A 19,213-nucleotide genomic window follows, 5' to 3' on the forward strand; every position below is an offset into this window, starting at 1 on the left:
GACCTTCTCACCCACCTTGTCTCTCTTTTATTGGACCAATGTCTGTTAGTGAGACAAGCTTTACGGAGCTGAAGAACAGCACTGTGTGGCTCAAAACCTTCTCACCAACACACTGGTCCAATAAAAGACATTACCTTACTCACTTTGTCCCTCTACTTTTACCTTAGTAATAATTTTACATTGGGACATTTTTCTCAACTTACCATTTGAACATTTTCTGGGCTAGTTCAGCCCATCTCCTTAAAAACAAGGTAACTTCTGATTGATATTTGATATTTGCAGTTCACCTTCTTATAAACAGGTATCTGTATTAAAAACTATCACCACTAGTAGTATCTCTTATGGAAGTCTCCGAAGGTAAGCCACGGCCAACAATTTTGGGTTTATATAAACATGTATCTTTCCTTGTCAGACCACTAAACAAACAAGCATATTAAAAAAAGGAACTTCTCACCCATATGCCAAATAAATGAGCATTACAGTGTGCTCCCTGAAAGTTTAAAAAACCAACACACACAAAACCTAGAGTGTCAGGCCACTAGGGACAAGTGAATTCTAGAGCTATGGCCAAGGTATTTTTAGCTAAAGTATTCCTCGACTTAGGTAAAAGCATAGAGAAAGTCAATCTTTTGGATATCCAGGACCTAAAGTTTGTGCATTTTAGATCAATCAGTGACTTGAATTGTATCAGAAACAAGGCAGTGCAGTTCCAGAAGCACATCTGTAATATGCACCATTTATGAAATGCAGGGAAATATAGGAGCAACTGCATTCTGCTGTGGCTGTAGTTTTGAGTAGTACTTAGGTATATCTTTAAGAAGAGCTCACTGCAATAATCCAATGGAGGTGTCCAAGCTATAGATTGTTACAGTGCCCGCAACAGAGAAGCACTTTGAGATACTGAACATACAGAAACAGTTGAGGATCCAAAGAGACTTAGGTCACCAACTTTGGTAGCAAAAGTTCAGCACATGCCCTGTTGCTGCCCTGTCCCCGCAGCCCAAAGGACAGGAACCAACTCTCAGTTCAAGTTGATTCTTTAGTGTAGCACTAGCAGCTGTTTTATTTAAAGGAAGCCTCAACCAGCTCATTCATTTAAACCCATTTTGTTCAGTCTAGTAAATACTCTTCCAGTGTCTAAAGAAAGGGAGAGAGAACTTCATATCATCAATATACTAATGGCACTACACCTCAAGCCATCTAACTCTTCCCTACTGATCTGACAGTGAGTGCTAAAACAGAATTGCAACTTATGGTCTAGGAAAGTGCTCCTCTGCCTCAAGGGTTACCACCCAACACTAACCTGGCTCCTTTTACAGAGAACATTACTTCCTTCTCCAGCCATGAGGGAAGGCAGATGATCAGGGCAAGGAGCCTTCCATTGTCCATACTTTTTTTTTTTTTTTTTTTTCTGTAGATTAGGGCACAGACAGAAGTACCCTAACTACAGCACTTTTGACAAGACCTACATTCTCATTTAAAAAAAACAAACCCCCAACTGTAAAAGTTCACTCATATCCAGAGACCAGGAGTGAAGATCTGGTATGAAAGCATGGAGTACTTATTATATCAACCAACACTTAGACTACAGGACCAAAGACACTTCATTGTTTCAAAAGTAAGGAACAGGATGTAATGGGAAAGTAGTGGGGGGGAAGCCTACCTAGGAGCAGAGATGTTCACTTTAGTTCAGCTGCCGGGGGTGGGGGGATGGGAGGGGGGGAGACGACGGACTTGTGAGGAAGACGACACTGTTTCCTGAACAGTATTTGTCCAGTGCAAGAGGGGAAACTTATGGTGATGGGAACTTAGCACCTTCAGGGCTTCTATATTCACAAATTATTAAAGTAAAATACTGGACTTTACCATGTACAATGTTTGCTTTTGAGTCCATTCTGCACAATTTGCTTGCTTCAAGAAGATCTGATCCAGTCATAAATGGGTGAGATATTGTTATGCTACTTAAAGCAAGCATCTGAAAATAAAGTAAGAAGTATTTTATTGAAATATTGATTACATTCCATACTCATGACAGTCGTATGTGAAAGTAGATATGCTTCCTAGAGTAATCAATTGGAAACATTTATAAATAAAGTTGATATATGCATTATTTTACCATGGAAGTTACACCACTAAAGGCAGCTAATAATCTGGCAGTTACTGCTAGGACAGTTCATTAATACAACTGACTCAGCTTGAGTTATTTGTTCTGAAAACGAGACTGGAAGAAGAAAAACCTTAGATGTGGGTAACAGTACAGCCGAGCCACATTTAGATTCCAAATGCAACAAGACAATAAGACACTAATGGCTCAAAAATTGATACAATGAATGGTTGAAACACAAATTTCAAAGAAGAACTGGCCTTAAGTGATACTCCTAATGAATTAGCTTTTGCTTGACCTTCAAGTGACTACGGGCTTGTCTCCACTTACATTTTATCCCACTCTAGTTGGTGGGAGCGGGGAAAAAAAAAAAAAAAACACCCCCCCCCCCCCCCCCAGTGCAGCAAGTCTCAGTGCTTTAAAGCACTAGTGTAGCCAGTGCAGCAAGTCTCAGTGCTTTAAAGCACTAGTGTAGACAGGCTCCAAGCGCCAAGAGCCAATCTCCTCATGGAGGTGGATTACCAGGGAGACAGGTCTCCCAGTGCTCACGCGCAACCACACTCGCACTTCAAAGCGCTGCTGCGGGAGCGTTCCCACAGCAGCGCTTTGAAGTTTCCAGTGTAGACATACCCTATTCTACTAAGAGAAAGCTACTATGAACATTTCAGGATACTACTTTTGTATATTGGGGGGAGCAACTTGCCCAATGCACTTATAGAAAATTAAAGTTAGCTGATCCTGTGGAGCACAGAGACAAGGTTCCCCAATAAGTTTATATCTACCCCGCAAGATACAAAAGTTATATTACAGTTTATATTTAATGTTTTTGTGGGCAGAACCCACTTGTCAGTTTAGAAGACATCCCAGAATTTTTAGAACGTAGTATAGAACACATAACACTAATTTTAGAAAATTCAGAATACACTAAACTGATAGGCTTCAGTTACCAGCCATAGAAAAGTAACATTAAGAGGATATTTGAGCCAGTAAGAATACAATGCAAATAGAAATTAATTTGTTTCAGACCAAACTGGTATCCCATACCCCCACTGTACATTTGTTTTGATTTCAGAATGACAGTAGATGTACTTACTGATAGGCATGGTGCATGGCGGCAGTCAGATTTACCTTCACTGCTATTTTATAGAAATTCACAAGGCAAGTATTTAAGAAAGTTGCTGATAACTTACTCTTAAACACACAGCCAAGCAATATTCTTCAATGGAACAGAAACCAATTTTAATATGCAGAAGATTTAAAGAATTAAGATGGTGGAGGGAGGAAACAGGCACGTTAAACAGGAGATTAAATCTCAGCCATAGTAGAGATTTACTTTTTAAAATTATAATAATACACACTTGCAGTTCTGTCCTGTTGCGTGAGCTATGGGTTTTATTGCAGTCTCCCACTGTGGATCCATATGAAGGAATGCCTGGTTTCTAACCTATTCAGTTAAGTGATAATCAAGAATATTGTACTTAATGTTATCCAATCCCATATCTTTCAGGTTTTGTCCCAGTGCAAGACTAGAGCATGGTGCTCTAAGCAAAGATAACACCGACAACTGTGTCAGTCCTTTGCTCCTATCCTCTCTGGTAGCCACTATATTCAGTGGCAGGAAGAAGGAACCAGAACTATCATTCATTCAAGGTATACAGGCATCAGTGCCTCTTTCTTGCCAGTTGAAGGACTGAGTTAGAGAAAAATCAGAGTGAGAAACAGCCAAGACTTCACAGATGACAACCTTAAAGTGAAATGGGAAACATGTAGACTAGAAAGAAGGCTATAAGGTAACTATACCAAAAGTGTTGTGAGACCTTTTCACTTATCCTACATTTATACCAGTGGAATTAGTGAGCAGTATATCTATAGAGAAGGGCTTATCTAGAGTGGAGTTTGGAGCATTGAATGACTGCACTGCAATTCTGCTATATCAATTTAGTAAATAATCACAGATGAAGGCATACAGAGACAGCCCCACGACTGCCTTGCAGCTGGTGGATACTTAAGTCCTCCAAACTCCTGAGGTGGTCATGAGGGAATGGGTCTTGGTAAAACCTGACTAACCTGCAGTTGGTTAAGTTTCACCAACAGGGTTAGACATCTAGGCTACAATCCCAAATTCAGTCATTTACTGTAGCCTTAAACAGCTTTACCGTTCTTGAAGTACTCAACTTTTCTGAATTACTGAGTGAGCAAGACAAAACTTCAGGGCCCATTCCACATTAAGGAAATATAAATTCCACTGAAGGAATTGAAAGGTTCTTGACATAATTAAGTAAAATAATTTCTGAATTAAACTTAAGTAACAAACTGCAGGGGTAAGTAAAAGTGTGCTGATACAGGAAAAAATTTAAGGTAGAAAGATAACTAGCAAGGTCACCTCTGATTCTTTGCACTGAAGTCAGCAATTAACTAACCTGAGAGAAAGCAACCTCAGGGATACTTCTCCTACAGGTTCAAATGGCAGACAACTACATTCAAAATTAAGGGAAAGTCCCATTAAGGGGAAACTGGGCTGTGCTTGGGGTGCTGTAATGAGACTATCAGCCAAAATCTGTATTCCAACCTCCTCCTATTGTCAAAGAGTAAACTCAGGGCTCACCTTCAGTCCTTTCCCAAGCCAAACAAGACATTCAGGACATGCTAGAGAGAACAATCCGGCACCTCAGCATTTTTATTTTGACTAACTGGTAAAGGTATTCTAGAACCAGGTAAAGTTATGATATGAGGACAGCTTCCATCTCAGAGGCAGTTAGTTATTTCTTCACAGAAGCCTTTCCTCTTGGAGTGGAAACCACTTAGGCCCCAGACCTCAAAAGCTAGATGTTCCAAGCTGCAGAAGATGCTTTGGCCTCAGGATAACGGGTCAAATTTCCAGGGGAATATCAATAGAGGACTGTATCCAGAGCTCATGGTGTTGGACACTCAGAAGCAATAGATGCAGAGAAATTCTCAGCATGGTCCTGTTTAATTGTTCTTAGGCTAGATACCAGGGAGGCAGTAGCTCAATTCTCTGTTCCTATCCCCTGAGAAAGGATCTTTTCCCAAGGCAGTTGGGTTAAGTTCCTGTAGTGAAATCTGCGCCGTCTACCCTCACCTGTTGACACAGCAAACCAGACCATAAAACTGTTGTTCAAAAGTGGTTCCAAACTCAATATGGCTAAGCAAATAGCACTTGGAGATTTGGATATGAGGAGGGCAAGTTTATTGGGCTGACAAACTGCTAAAGTGAACTCTCCAGCCTGATAGGATGGTGGCATGTATAATGCAGAGAAACTTAGCTACCTGGCATCCAAAGGGAAGAGTAACACAGAAAGGATTTCTGGTTGGGATATGCACAGTGTTCCTCAGGTAAGCATGTGTACCATCTCTGGAAAATAAAGTTCTGCAGGGGCATAAGCAGAGTCTGACCCAGTGTGCCAAATCTATTCAGAACAGAGTGATTTATCTGCTGAAAAGTGTGGCTGACACAGGTAAGGAAAGATTCTAATGTCATACCTTGATATTTGGTTACCAAGGCTGAAAGTAGATAGGAATTCCCTGCAGAAGAGGTGTCTGTGGTCTGTAAGAGCGAAACTGTTCATGGACTAGAGAGAAGATTGAGGTTTCAATCACATTCTGGTAGAGATAAAATGTGAATACTTTTCCTCATTCAAGTTGGTTATGAAGGTTAAGGATTTTACAGAAAACCCACAAGTCAGAGGCAAGACCAAAGGGAGGGGCAGAAGTGGAAGTTCTGGTTACATCGTAAAGTGTTGGTATTGCCAATGTGTTAGCATGAGGGTGAAGAAAAGTGCAGATCCTACAGGTGCACAAAGCAAAGGAAGTTGCAAGGTGAGATGGCTTGAAGAATAGACAAGAGGGGTGGTTCCAATTCAGAATTTTCTACAGCACACCAAGTAGTTGAGTTTCAAAGTGAACAAGAAAACCTGTGCATTAGTAGACGATGGAATATCAGGAGTAAAATCCCTCGTCTCTGGTCAGGAAGTGGAGGTGTAGGGTAAGTGACAAGACAGATGGCCTTTTTGTTCAGAAGTTCTCAGCTCTCTACCTCTACATTCCAGATCTGATGGGCAGGAGGATATCCAGGAAGGAACTGTGGCATATCCTAAACTAATCACTTCTTGTGTACAGGTAGTGAAGATTCATAATTCCAGGCCTAAGAGAAAGATCTGAATTGACCTTCTAATGCAGTGGGGAGGTGGGGTTGCGAGTCTGCACCCCATCAGGGTAATCACTGGTGGGCTGCAAGACCGTGTTTCCTTGACCCTCCACAGGCACAGCCCCGTGCAGCTCTCAGTGGCGATGGTTTGCCGTTCCTGGCCAATGGCAACTCTGGGAAGCCGCGCAGGCCACAGGGACATGCTGGCCGCTGCTTTTCGTAGCTCCCATTGGCCGGGAACAGTGAACTGCAGTCACTGGGTGCTGCGGGTGGCCATGCCTGTGGATCGTTGATGTAAACAGTGGCTCGTGGCCCGCCACTGGATTACCCTGACTGGCCGCATGTGGCCTGCGGGCCAGAGGTTGCCCACCACTATTCTAACGAGATGACTGAAAAAGGGGTAGGGTGGTGGCCAGCAAGGCTTTATTTGGGCTGCTTGAGGGAAGCGTTCAGCAATGCCAAAAGGAGTTCTGGCTGTAGGGAATCTTCTTCAAAAAGTGTGAAGGACTCCTGGACTGCCATGGAACAAGACTGCTTCCAAGAGGAGGACTGGTGTAAGCCCCTCCCCTCTGAAAACTTTGAGAACACTAAGAGGAGTTGGTCAATGGATATTTGAGCTTTGGCCAGATTCTTCCCAAAAAGCTGCTTAGAGGGCAGCTCTGCCAATTTGGTTTATGTTCCTCTCTCTACTTGATAATTAGGAAGCCAGATGTTGTGACAGCTCACCAGGGAAACCCACGCATCTGGCAGGAGAAGCCAGGATGGCTGAAGGCCACGTCACAAAAAGATACAAAGCCACCTGAATGGCCCCAGATAAGCCCAAGCAGAAAGCACTGGATGTTGAGGGAGACCAGGAAACCAAAACACCTTCAAATCTACTTAGAGATCAAAATAGGCCTGCTAATCACATTTGAAAAATCCTATCCAATAAGATGTTTCATGTAAAGCTCAATTAAACTTGTATGAAAAATTATAGCTCACAGGCTACTGTATTAGCAATTTCATGAGATTTAACTTTTAGAAACATATCAATATGTAACATACCAATAGCATGTGAAGTGATCGCAGGTCTTTGCTGCAGTGGAAATGATTTCGTAGCACATCTTGCACTGTTCTGTCTTCTGAAAGAGACTAAAAATGGAATTTTTAAGATACACTGGTAAAATTAATGCACTGGTTCTTATCCAACTGGAAAATTCTTGGTCAGCTAACCAGATCATTTTTATTAATCAGTATTAATATTTATTGTGGAATCAGAACAAAATTCTGAAAAAAACACTGAAATTTTTCTTTCAGGGGGAAAGACAGGCTAAGCTCTTGTAGAGAAGATTTCCAGAAGTATAACTTGAAAAGAGTGAAATTACAGTCCATTTGGTATTAAACTAGGCAGTAATACTAAACATGTTGAATCCTCTTCCAGCTCTGAAATACATACGGTGATCATTGTAAAACTTCCAGTTTATATATACACACACACCTATTGAAAAAATTTAGTGAAAGAAATTCATGGATTTTCTCATTTGTAGCCATATTTTAATGGTTTTAAAACCACATATAATTCTTAATCATTTAACTAGCTGTACACAAAGCAATTCAGCTTGCCTTTTCAGAGTAAGCTACCTCCTCTGGCCAACACTTTGTATATCAGCCTCTCAGCAGACAAGTTTATAGTCTCTTTAAATAAGAAATACTCCATTGTATTTCCATACTATTGACTCTTCAAATGGATCATCAAATGCCACTCCCTCTCCTGAGATCTTACTTAGGCCTGGTCTACACTATATGTTTATGTCAACATAAGCTGTCTTGTGTCGAAGTAGCTGTGGAAGTGTCTTCACTTAAATTTGGCTCCCAGGTGCCTCTACACCAATTTAACACCGCCTTGAGTGGCACAGAGTCATGGTTGATGTATTCAACATACTGTCAGTGTAGCTATTGCCTTGCTTAGGTTGACTTACTTTTTTCAGGAGCCATCCCATAATGCCCCACACTGACAATACAACTGATACAAGGAGTCAAGTGTGAGCACACAAGCAATTTAATAACCGTGGTGGCTGTATGCCAATATAAGTTAGATCAACATTTTTGTAGAGTAGTTATATTTCAAGTCTGTTAAGTATAAACTCCAACTAACAAATTCTCCCTCAGCCAACTCTTTTGTACCTGAATCCAAAAATAAAGTAAACCTAACCTGAGAAGTTGCCATGACTATTTGATACCATGCTGCAATGTTTTGACCAGCTTTTCAAGCAGTCATCATTTTAAAAAAATTGCAACACAATCTAAAATATACAGTGTTGTAGCAGTGTTGGTCCCAGGATAATAGAGAGACAAGGTGGGTGAGGTAATATTTTTTTATTGACCAACTTCTACTGGAGAAAGACAAGCCTTTGAGCTTACATGGAGCTCTTCTTCAGGTCTGGGAAAAGTGGAACATTGTTTAGCATAAAGTAGTTAACACATTTCAAGGGACCATTCAAGGCTAAGTGGTCTATTAACACCCCTGTTAATGGAGGGGGTGGGGGGTTCCAAAGAGGATGGCACTAGGATGTTCTCAGTGGTGGCAGATGACAGAAGTAGTAATGGTCTCAAGTTGCAGTGGGGGAGGTCTAGGTTGGATATTAGAAAAAAACCTATTTCACTAAGAGGGTGGTGAAGCATTGGAATGGGTTACCTAGGGAGGTGGTGGAATCTCCATTCTTAGTGGTTTTTAAGGCCCGGCTTGACAAAGCCCTGGCTGGGATGATTTAGTAGGAGTTGGTCCTGCTTTGAGCAGGGGGGTTGGACTAGATGACCTCCTGAGGTCTTTCAACCCTAATCTTCTTCTATGATTCTAAGAGGACTGATAGGTCAGATACTGAGTGATTGCTTTATGAAAAGTGTTCACCCACAGGTGATGTGGGGTTTTTGTTTTTCCCCTACAACAGTTCATTCAAGAGCATAGCGATTGGTTTCACCCACATAGTTGTTGTGGGAGCATTTAGTGCACTGGATGAGGTACCCCACATACGATAGGCATTTGTAGGACCCATGAACCTTGAAAGGTATGTTGTGGAGGGTGTTGATCATTGTAATAGTGGAGATAGGTCAGCAGGTTTTGCATCTGTTGTGGCAGAATCTGGGGCTGCTTTGAGTTAGTGTGTCCTGATCTGTGGGATGGGGCACCAGAATGGAGGGGCCATGGCCCTGTCACTTTGAAAATGGATAGGCATGGCCTGTCCACTTTTTGCCCAGGCCTGGCTCCTTGCCCCCCCTCTTTCCTCTGAGGCCCTGCACCCCAGCCAAGCTAGAAGCTGGAGCCTGGCCTGGGTAAGAGTGGCCTGGGGAGCCTAAGCAGCTGTGGGGAGCTATGGACCCACCCTCTGCCCAGGGTTGGGGAGCGCCCCCCCAAGAACAGCCCCCTGGCAGTGTCCCTGCCTCCCCACAGCTGTCTGGGTGGCTTTTACCATGGTCCAGCTGCTGCTCTTCAGTCCCACCACGAGGCCAGACTGGAAGCTGGAGCTGGGCTGGGGTAAGAGCCGCACAGGCAGCTGTAAGGAGCCACAGACCTTCCACCTGCTCCTCCCCCTCCCCCACCCCCTTCCTTTTAGGCAGGATCTGTTACTCTACTGTGGGAAGCTTGCTTCTGGTAAGGAAGAGGTTGGAGGGTTGTTTGAAGGCCAAAAGAGGGGTTTTAGGAAAGATTTATTTCAGGATTGTGTCCCCATTGCATATGGGTTGTAGTTTGATGATTCCTGAAAAAAACAAAGACAAGACAGGACACCATATAACCTATGGGTGAATGCTTTTCACAAAGCAACTCTGACTTATCAATCCTCATCTTTAAAGGAAATCTGCACCCTTTCCAAAGATGAGCATGGGATCTTAAATTCATAACTTTACTAAACAGTAAAAACCAGACTGAATAGACACTGGATTTATGGCTTATAAACAACCATCTATAACCCAGTAACACCCCCCTACAGGTCCCTTTCTCCTCTCCTCCCCCCCTTCCCCGAGATGTAACAGGCATCTTCACCTTGAAATGTGTGTTAACTACTTATGCTAAACAATGTGTTCTGCCTCTTATTTAGCTGTGACACTTAGTACCTTTCCAGACCTGAAGAACAGCTGTGTACATGTGAAAGCTTGTTTCTCTCACCAATAGAAGTTGGTCCAATAAAAGATTACCTCATTCACCTTGTCTTTAATATTTTAGAGCACCATTCACCCCCAAAGAATCCAAAAGTGTGTGTTAATAAACCCTGCAAGTTGCTTATACTGGAATAATTTTATCCACTACTGCAATGCAGCCATCTTTGGGATGGAACTGAGACTTTTAAGGGCAAAGAAACATGACCACAATATCAAAGGGGTAGCCGTGTTAGTCTGGATCTGTAAAAGCAACAAAGAATCCTCTGGCACCTTATAGACTAACAGACGTATAGGAGCATGAGCTTTCGTGGGTGAATACCCACTTCTTTGGATGGCCTGTCCACCACAATAAGAGGCGATATCAAGCATATTTAATCGATCCCATAACAGATGCCAAAAATGCCCAGAAGAAGGGGCTAAAACCAGGTACTAAAGGGCTTTGTAATGTAGCCAAGAAGAGCATAACAAGATCCAGTGGCTGAAGCCAGAGAAATTCAAATTAGAAATAAGGCACTTTTCCTAAAAGATATCAGGACAAGAGGTAGATTCTCTATCAGTGTCTTCAAATGAAGATTGTTTAAAGCATATTTTCAGAAAAGACACAAACAAAATAATTGAACTTGATACAGGGGTAACTGGGTGAAATGTAATAGTCTAGCCTGACCATGTGAAAATTATAGGCCATCTAGTGATTAGATCTGGCCTTAAACTTTATTAATTTAATATCTGTTCTTCATACAAAGTGCCAGGGGTTCTTTAATGGCCAGAAAAACAGGACTTCTAAGTTTCTTTTGAAAGACAGCACAAATCACCCTGTGGTTCTAATGCTATTCTGGGGCATTCTGACTCAATAGTTCAAAGTGCTATAAAGTCACTAGCACCATTACAGTTCCCAAATTTGTTTTCCCATCCACGTGTTGCTCAGTACCTAATTGCCTTGGGCTGTGTTAGATCTGTCAGTTTCAGATCACAGATGTTGAAATACAGCTAGAGATATACACATGTTAACAACCAGCTTATTAAACAAAGTTCAAGGTTTAATTCACAATACAAGCTATATTATATGTACAGTCTCTCTGGGACACATGATCAGTATAAACTTCATTCCCTCTCAAGGGAACTTAAATTCAAGCACTACCTGCTCAGCATTATTTCAGATGGCACATGATTCACTATTCACATGATGCATCATATCATCCTTTACTCAGATTAATAAAATTACTTGAAAGTGGGCTCAGCCACTGGTCTGCTGACCAATATTGTTCTATTTGACAATGCCTAGCACAATGGGGACAGGGTTAACTAGGAGCTATGATAATACAAACAGTTATAATCTGACTTTCTAAAAACTAGAGAGGTCTTAACTTTGAAGCAAAAAGAGAAAACATATGCTATTTCACATTTTATTTCTTTCTTAAATACTGAACACCAAAAACAAACAGGATGGTAAAGACAAAAAAACACTATTTTAAACCACAGCAATTTAGTAAATTTATAAATTTTAACCTTTTCAAAACACTTCAATGAGACAAGTTAATTACTTCATTATTACCACCTTTGTTTCAAGTTACCTGAACATTCTTATTCCATTTCTGTATGAAAGGCTTGTATAGAAACTCTGCAGGTAGATATAACTGTTCTTTAAATATTCTAAGATATTGTTTAAAATCAAATGAATTCATCAAATATATCTGTCGGTGGGAGAACCTTGACTTCACTCTCTTTTCCAGGAGTTCCAGAATATCCTTGTAAAAACAAAAATGGAGATATTCAGTGAAACAGTCTAAGATGAAAGTACAAACAGCATAAATAAAAAAACTGGATTAACAACATTTTGTTTGAATAATATAAAGCATGATTAGTAACAAACTTGCTAATTTGTAATATAATTGACAATGTTCCTTTTAAATCCCCAACTACAAGCTATTTACGTAAGTCACAGTAATTAGTGGCTGGGATACACAGTAATTTTTCCATAGATTAAGTAAATATTTCAATTACTTTGGGTTGTATTCAAGATACTTCAGCCACTGTACCAGGGCCATAAACATGTGTAGGTTGGCGGCTGTCATTTCACACGTCTTTTGGAAGACTGAACCTGATCTGGCCAGAAAAATTTCCAAGAGCCAACATTCCTCTTTTAGAAGAATAATTCTCATGTACCACACAAATATTAGGCTGCTTTTGAGCTGGAAGAATAATCTGATTTTTCTCTAGAGAGGTAACAAATAAGAGAAAATTGGCATTTGTCTATTAAAAGAAAAATTTAATACTGCTTCCCTATTACAGTGACATTTGAGTCAGAGAAGGATTACTTTGTTTCCAGTCTTTTTACTTTCCCTGAAATCAGGAAGGTTTAGGCTTGGTTAAAAATGCATGAAATCATCTCCCGAAAGAGAATGAAATCAAAACAAATTAAAAGTACAGTAGTAATAGGACAAAAAACACAATCTTTTGGACACAATCTGATGACCCACTGTATATCGGCCTCCAATTCCCATGAAATCTAATGAGACTCTAAAAGAGATGGAAGATTTTTATAAAAAGGCTGATTTTAAACAGATGTTGCTCCTGAATCCAATTAAGATAAGTCACTGATGGAAAGTGTAATGGACTCTGGAAACAGTAACCTTTATAACCGAAGAGATTCTGTACATTAATAGGTCTAATATTAACGTGCCCATTAGACAGTGCCTCAAAACAAAAATCAGAAGCACCCTAAACTTGTTCTATTGCAGGCCCACTGTTTTTTGAGACAGTCTCCCCTTCCTTTTCTTGTGACCTAGTCATCTTTAACTGTTGCTTTAAGAGCATTGAAAAAAAAATTAAAACCTTTAATATTTTTCTAGATTGTTAATGTTATGATCACATGAGTGTTTGATTGAATAGTTGTTTAACCAGCTTTTTAAATACACATGTAGTTTGTATTCCATGAAGACATACTGTATTGTAGGAATTCAGAGACTTAGTGTTTAATGACAATGCAAGACTGCTGTATAGTTTACAAAGTGAATGCAAGAAAAGCCTGAAAGATTTTACTCTACTCCCCGCCCCTTCCCAAAATTAGTCTAGATCAGAAGTCTCTTTTGTTAGTATGGCAGTGTTATAGCAGCAGTTATTGGTGAAAAAGGTTTGCTTTTTAAAAAGCGTTTGTCATATTTCATAGTGTGGTAGAAAGATAGAGTAGAAACTTGGATCAAACTACACTTGCTCATTAGTGAACAAGGAAAGAAAGAGACTAGCACCCTCTAGAACAAAAGATAGGTAACAATGTTAATCCTGATATTATTTTAGATGGAAAACTAATGAGAAATGGATTAACATGGCTCCTGCAAAGTAGTAAAAGAAGTCCAAGTTTACCCTCGTCTCAGGAATGTAACCATTTTTAAGTAGTAAAATTGAAGCTAACAGGGAACAAAAAAAGCAGAGATCCCAAAAGCCTAATTACATAACGAGGAAAGCCTGAAGATTGACAGCTGACAATTACTACTATTGAGTTTGTGGCCACATACTGTATGTAATCCCCGCAAAATTTAGTTTGTCTTACTTTTTAGTAGTTCTTTATATTATAAAACAACTATCAAAACAAAAATGTAACACTGGGTAATGCTTATCGTTATCCTGTGTTCCCCTATGTCTTAAGAGTGTTGAAGTTTATATATAGTTTTTCTTTAATTATCTGAAATGAAAGGGCATTCTTCTTTGACGGTGTCAATGTGGTTTGAGGTCATTTCTAGTGCTTATTCTAAATCTTTTTTGTGGGGGACACCAGTGATAAGTTGGTTACTATACCCTGAAGATGACCCTGTCCTCAATTCCGTCTTTAAGTCTAGACATAGGCAACACACACATTAAGTGGGGTGACCACTGCTTTTCCTCCTGAAGTACAGTCTGGTTAAGACATAGGAGAAATTGACATAGCATTGACATTGTTTCTATGGCATTAGCTTTAATAGCTTATTGTGTTGTCCTTCTCTTTTTATAACTTTTGGTACATGTTTTGGTGAGATGCTTAATCTTTAAGACAGATATGGATTATTCCAAGATACAGGAAAAATTTGCTTCCTATTAAATCTGAAAGAACCTCCTTCATTTTCTTAGTAAGAAAGGAATATGCTCCAGTAACCTGTTTTCCTACTTCTGTTCCCATTTGCTCTGAATATGTAGCATTTCGTGTCACTTATTTTGTATCTGTACTGGAATCAATTTTTAAAGTAAGCCAATATAACACTAGGTAAGGGGGAGAAGTTTCCAAAATTAGCAGAATTGTCTCCTTAAGGCATGAGTCTTATTAAAATATGAAAAGCATATGAAACATTACAGATGTCAGCAACATAAGCTCTATAAAACAAAAAACCCAAACTTCTTACTTGTCTGCATGTAAGTCCAATAACCGTTACTGGAGTCTGTGCTGACTGGGATATATCAAAAAGGTTATACAGTAATGTCTGGTTCTTGTGATGAACAAAGAGGTCAAATTCATCCAGTATAAACAGCACTGGACAACTGCTATCTCGGTCACCTAAGACAGGCATTAAAACAGTCAGTATTAGTGAACTGGTAAGTACATGACTATTAGACTTCTTACCATTGCAGCACTTTTGTTCTAGTGCCCCCTCAAGTTTTTAACCTGTTTATAAAATCTTTGCTAATTCATAAGGCCCCCCCCATCTCACATATATTTGCTACACACCAGGATTATTGAGGATTATTTAGCTGAAAGTACTGCGGAGGTTAAATTAGCTTGTCAAGATATTTTTTGGTTGCAAATAAAAACCAAAGTGAAAATGACAGACAGTTAAGACACCCATTTATCATTTTAATATTTTAAAAGGCTATATCAATTCTCACCATGGGCAGACTGATAACAGCATTGCAAAAATCTACACAGACATCCACCTGAATGCATAGCAAATATCTGCTTTGGTAGGATGAACAATAAAACCTGCAAAATCTGACTGCATTCTGTTGGGGGGAGGGGCAAGGCGGTGTGAAGGAGACCAAAAATAAATAAATAAAAATAACAGTAACTGTTAAAAACCAACAGGAAACAGTTTAATACTATTTCCAGATTTTTTTTTTTAAACCTGCCATTATTAGCCATTCAATAAATAGTAGGAAGAAGTCTTTAGTGCTGCTCCTGTAAATTAAGCTTAAGTATTTGATTCAAATATCACAATGCTTAATATGACCACAGTACTGTTCGTGCTATTGATTTTGCAACCAAGGTTCATTCTCACGCGGAAGTGCCTTGTACTATGGTCTAGAGCAGTAGTCACCAACCCATTGATTGCAATCGACTAGTCGATCCTAGAGCATCTCCCAGTTGATAGTGATCTCCGGTGGTGCAGTGTGGCTGCTGCTAAGGCACACTCCCTGCCTACCCCGGCCCCACGGGTTCTCCCTCTGCGCACAGCTTCTGCCTGTGAGCACCGCCCCCATAGCCCCGATTGGTTGGGAGAGCTGTGGGGACAGTGCTTGCAGAGAGGGACAACACACAGAGCACACTGGCCCCTTCCGGGAGCGGTGTGGGGTCGGGTAGGCAGGAAGCCTGTCTTACCTCCGGTGGCTCCCAGTTGGCAGTAAGCGCAGCGAGGCTAAGTGTTGCCCGGCAGGAGCCTGCATCCTAATCCCCTCCTGGAGCCAGCACCCCATTCCCACTCCTACACCCCAAGCCCCACCCTGACCCCCCTCCCAGAACCAGCACCCCAAACCCCAGCCCTAACCCTCTCCTAGAGCCAGCAGCCTGTACCCCCTCCTGTAGCCCAACCCCCTGCCCTAACCCCCTCCCAGAGCCCACACCCAACACTCTGCCCCAGCTCAGAGTCTCCTCCTGCACCCAAACTCCCTCCTAGAGCTTGCACCCCTCACCCACTCCTGCACCCCAACCTCAGCCCAGAGCCCCCTCCCACACTGCAAACCCCTCAGCTCCAGCTCAAAGCCTGCACCCCCTCCTGAACCCCAACCTGGTGAAAGGGAGTGAGGGTGGGGGAGAGCAAGTGACAGAGTGGGGGGAATGGAGTGAGCAAGGCAGGGCTTTGGGGAAGGGGTAGGGTAGATCCTGGGTTGCCTTTAGATTCAAAAAGTGATCTTGGACATAAAAAGGTTGGAGACCACTGATCTACAGTGTGAGGTAATCTTTGATTTCTCTACAGCATTAGGGTGAAAGTTTGTTAAAACTCACCTGGGGTTTAAAGTCTTATACAAAATATTTACCTTTCTTTAAAGCGTCAAGAAGAAATGCAAGGTTTTCAGCAAAACTGCCCTAAAGGAAAGGAAGTCATAAAACTATATCAATGTAGGATAGGAAGGACCACAAAGGTAATTTAGTCCATTCCCTTGTGCTGAGGCAGAATCAAGTATAACTAGACCCAACTGTAACAGGTGGCTGTCTAATTTGTTCTTAAAAATCTCCAATGAGGGGTCCCTTGGTAATCTATTCCAGAATAGAACTATCCTTATAGTTAGAAAGCACGAATATTTAGGCTAAATCTCCCTTGCTGCAGATTAAGCCCATTTTGTCTTGGTTTGCCTTCAGTGGACATGGGAAACAAATCTATCACCCATCTTTCTAACAACATTTTACACAGTTCAAGGCTGTCCAAGCCGCCCCCCTCCCCCAAGACTAAACATGCAGAGTTTTGTTTTTTAAAAAAAACTTTCCTCATAGGTCATGTTTTCTAAGCCTTCTGTCCTTTTTGTTACTCTCCAATTTATCCACATCTTTAAATGTGGTGCCCCAAACAATACTCCAGCTGAGGCCTCACCAGTGCCAAGTAGAGAAGAACAACTGTGTCCTGTATCTTACATCTGATACTTTTGTTAATACACCCCAGAACATTAGCCTTTTTTACAACTATCACATTGACTCATGTTCAAAATGTGTGATCCACTATTCTCCCCCAGATCCTTTTTTGCAATACTACTGCCTAGCCAGTTATTCCCCATTTGATTTTTCCTTCCAACGTGTAGTACTTTGCACTTGTCATTACTGAATTTCATCTGGTTGATTTCACACTTCTCTAATTTATCAAATGCATTCTGAATTCTGATCATGTCTTTCAAAAGTACATGGTAGATTTCCAAGGTTACCCTTAAAAACAGAAAATTTCATAAGTTCAGACTACAAGAAAGTTAATCTTTTAAAAACTGTTTTGAAATGAAGCTATCTTTTAAGTTCTATGTAATAAGGAATAACTGCTTACAACATTACATGTTGTATAGCCATCTTCTTCTAAGCAGGAGACAAAAAACCTAACAACTGTCGTTCCTTCATAAGGACTAGTTCCATCCACCTTTTACTGCATGAAAGCTGAAAAGATTTACCCCAACAGAAAGATGCAAGAATGAAGTGAAGTAGGATAGAGAGAAAGAAAATTACAATAAACCAACTTGCAGCAGAACCTCACAGTTACAAACACCTCAGGAATGAAAGTCGTTTGTAATGGAAATGTTTGTATCACTGAACAAAACGTTATGGTTGTTCTTTCAAAAGTTTATAACTGAAGATTGACTTAATACAGCTTTGAAACTTTACTATGCAAAAGAAAAATGCTGCTTTGTTTTTTTCAGTAGTTTGTTTAACACTAAACAATGTGTTTACTATATTTGCTTCCCCCCCCCCCTTCCTATCTCCGCTACTGCCTGATTGTGTACTTCCAGTTCGGAAAGAGATGTGTGGTTGACTGGTCAGTTCGTAACTCTGGTGTTCATAACTCTGAGGTTCTACATACTAAGCAGTTTTCCTTTGTCTCTTCCTCCTCATACTACATACATAAAATATTAAAATTATAAATTCCTTGACCTAAGTAGATTTTACTTAATTAGCAACACGTGCACGTTTGGCATGCAGTTTTCAAATCAGTTGTACCACAGGGGCTGCAGGAACATAATACTTTCCAAAATATAGTCAAAGAGATGAATTGCTGGAAAAGGTGCTCTATCCCATTGCCACCCCTCCCCTTCCCTCACCCCCTTTCTTTCTTCCAGGGCACAAAATTGTGAAGGGGTAGAAAACAGATTATGGCAGCAGCGTTCAGGTGGAATGTCCAGTTACTCCTGGAGGAATTGGCACCCACTGTGCAATGCAGAATTTGCACAGAAATTAATTTTCTGTGTAGAATTCCCCCCCCCCACAAGAAATGGGCTGCAGAGCTGCTGGACACCATTAGGGGCCTGCTGGGCTTGGGGGGGAGGGGGGGGGAAGGAGGTAGGGTGTCTGGGCTGGGGAGAGAAGGGGGTAGAGAAACAGGAACCGTGTTGGAGGGGTTTCTTTAACCCTTTACTCCTGGGGAAAAATTTTTTGTCTGTATTGTTACAGACATAGTTGCTGACAGGTATTTTAAAATAAACTACCAAAATAAATTGAAATTGGCATGATTATATAGTGTTATTTTGACAGATAAACATGCAGGATTTTGCAGAATTTTAAAATATTGTGTGCAGAATTTTTAATTTTTTGACACAGAATTAACTTAGGAGTAATCCAGTGAAACGAATATGGGTGAGAACTAAAAAAAAAAAAAAAAAAAAAAAACACAACTTAGCACAAGGACAAGACTATAACAAGAAAAGAAGGTCTCTTCCATTTAGTTACAGGTTAAATCAACAGGGTTAAGTTAATGCAAGTCACGGGGAAGGTGTATAGGAGGAGGGTGGGAGCAATCCTAGAAGGGAGTAAATTGCCATGTGTAGGGGGAGGGATTGGATGGTTTCTTAGCCCAAGGCTGGTGTATTAATGGTCTTTTCCCTCCAATGTGGATGAAGAATGGGATTTTATTTCTCTCGTTCTCTTGTCCAGTCCTTTTGCA

At 40.8% G+C, this 19,213-nt stretch overlaps 1 protein-coding gene across 8 annotated transcripts in view; it reads right to left on the reverse strand.

The window, feature by feature from the left end:
- Positions 1-19,213, reverse strand: part of ORC4 (origin recognition complex subunit 4) — a 55,428-nt gene that overhangs the window by 3,880 nt on the left and 32,335 nt on the right. For all 8 annotated transcript variants that reach the window (XM_034785170.1, XM_034785168.1, XM_034785174.1 and 5 more), the window contains 5 exons: positions 16,620-16,668; positions 14,774-14,925; positions 11,975-12,148; positions 7,314-7,400; positions 1,867-1,975 (listed from right to left, as the gene is read on the reverse strand). In XM_034785170.1, the coding sequence (XP_034641061.1) occupies positions 1,867-1,975; positions 7,314-7,400; positions 11,975-12,148; positions 14,774-14,925; positions 16,620-16,668 (571 nt within the window). The remainder of the gene's footprint in view (positions 1-1,866; positions 1,976-7,313; positions 7,401-11,974; positions 12,149-14,773; positions 14,926-16,619; positions 16,669-19,213) is intronic.

Source organism: Trachemys scripta, chromosome 11 (genome assembly GCF_013100865.1).
Source record: "Trachemys scripta elegans isolate TJP31775 chromosome 11, CAS_Tse_1.0, whole genome shotgun sequence".
Taxonomy (NCBI): domain Eukaryota; kingdom Metazoa; phylum Chordata; order Testudines; family Emydidae; genus Trachemys; species Trachemys scripta.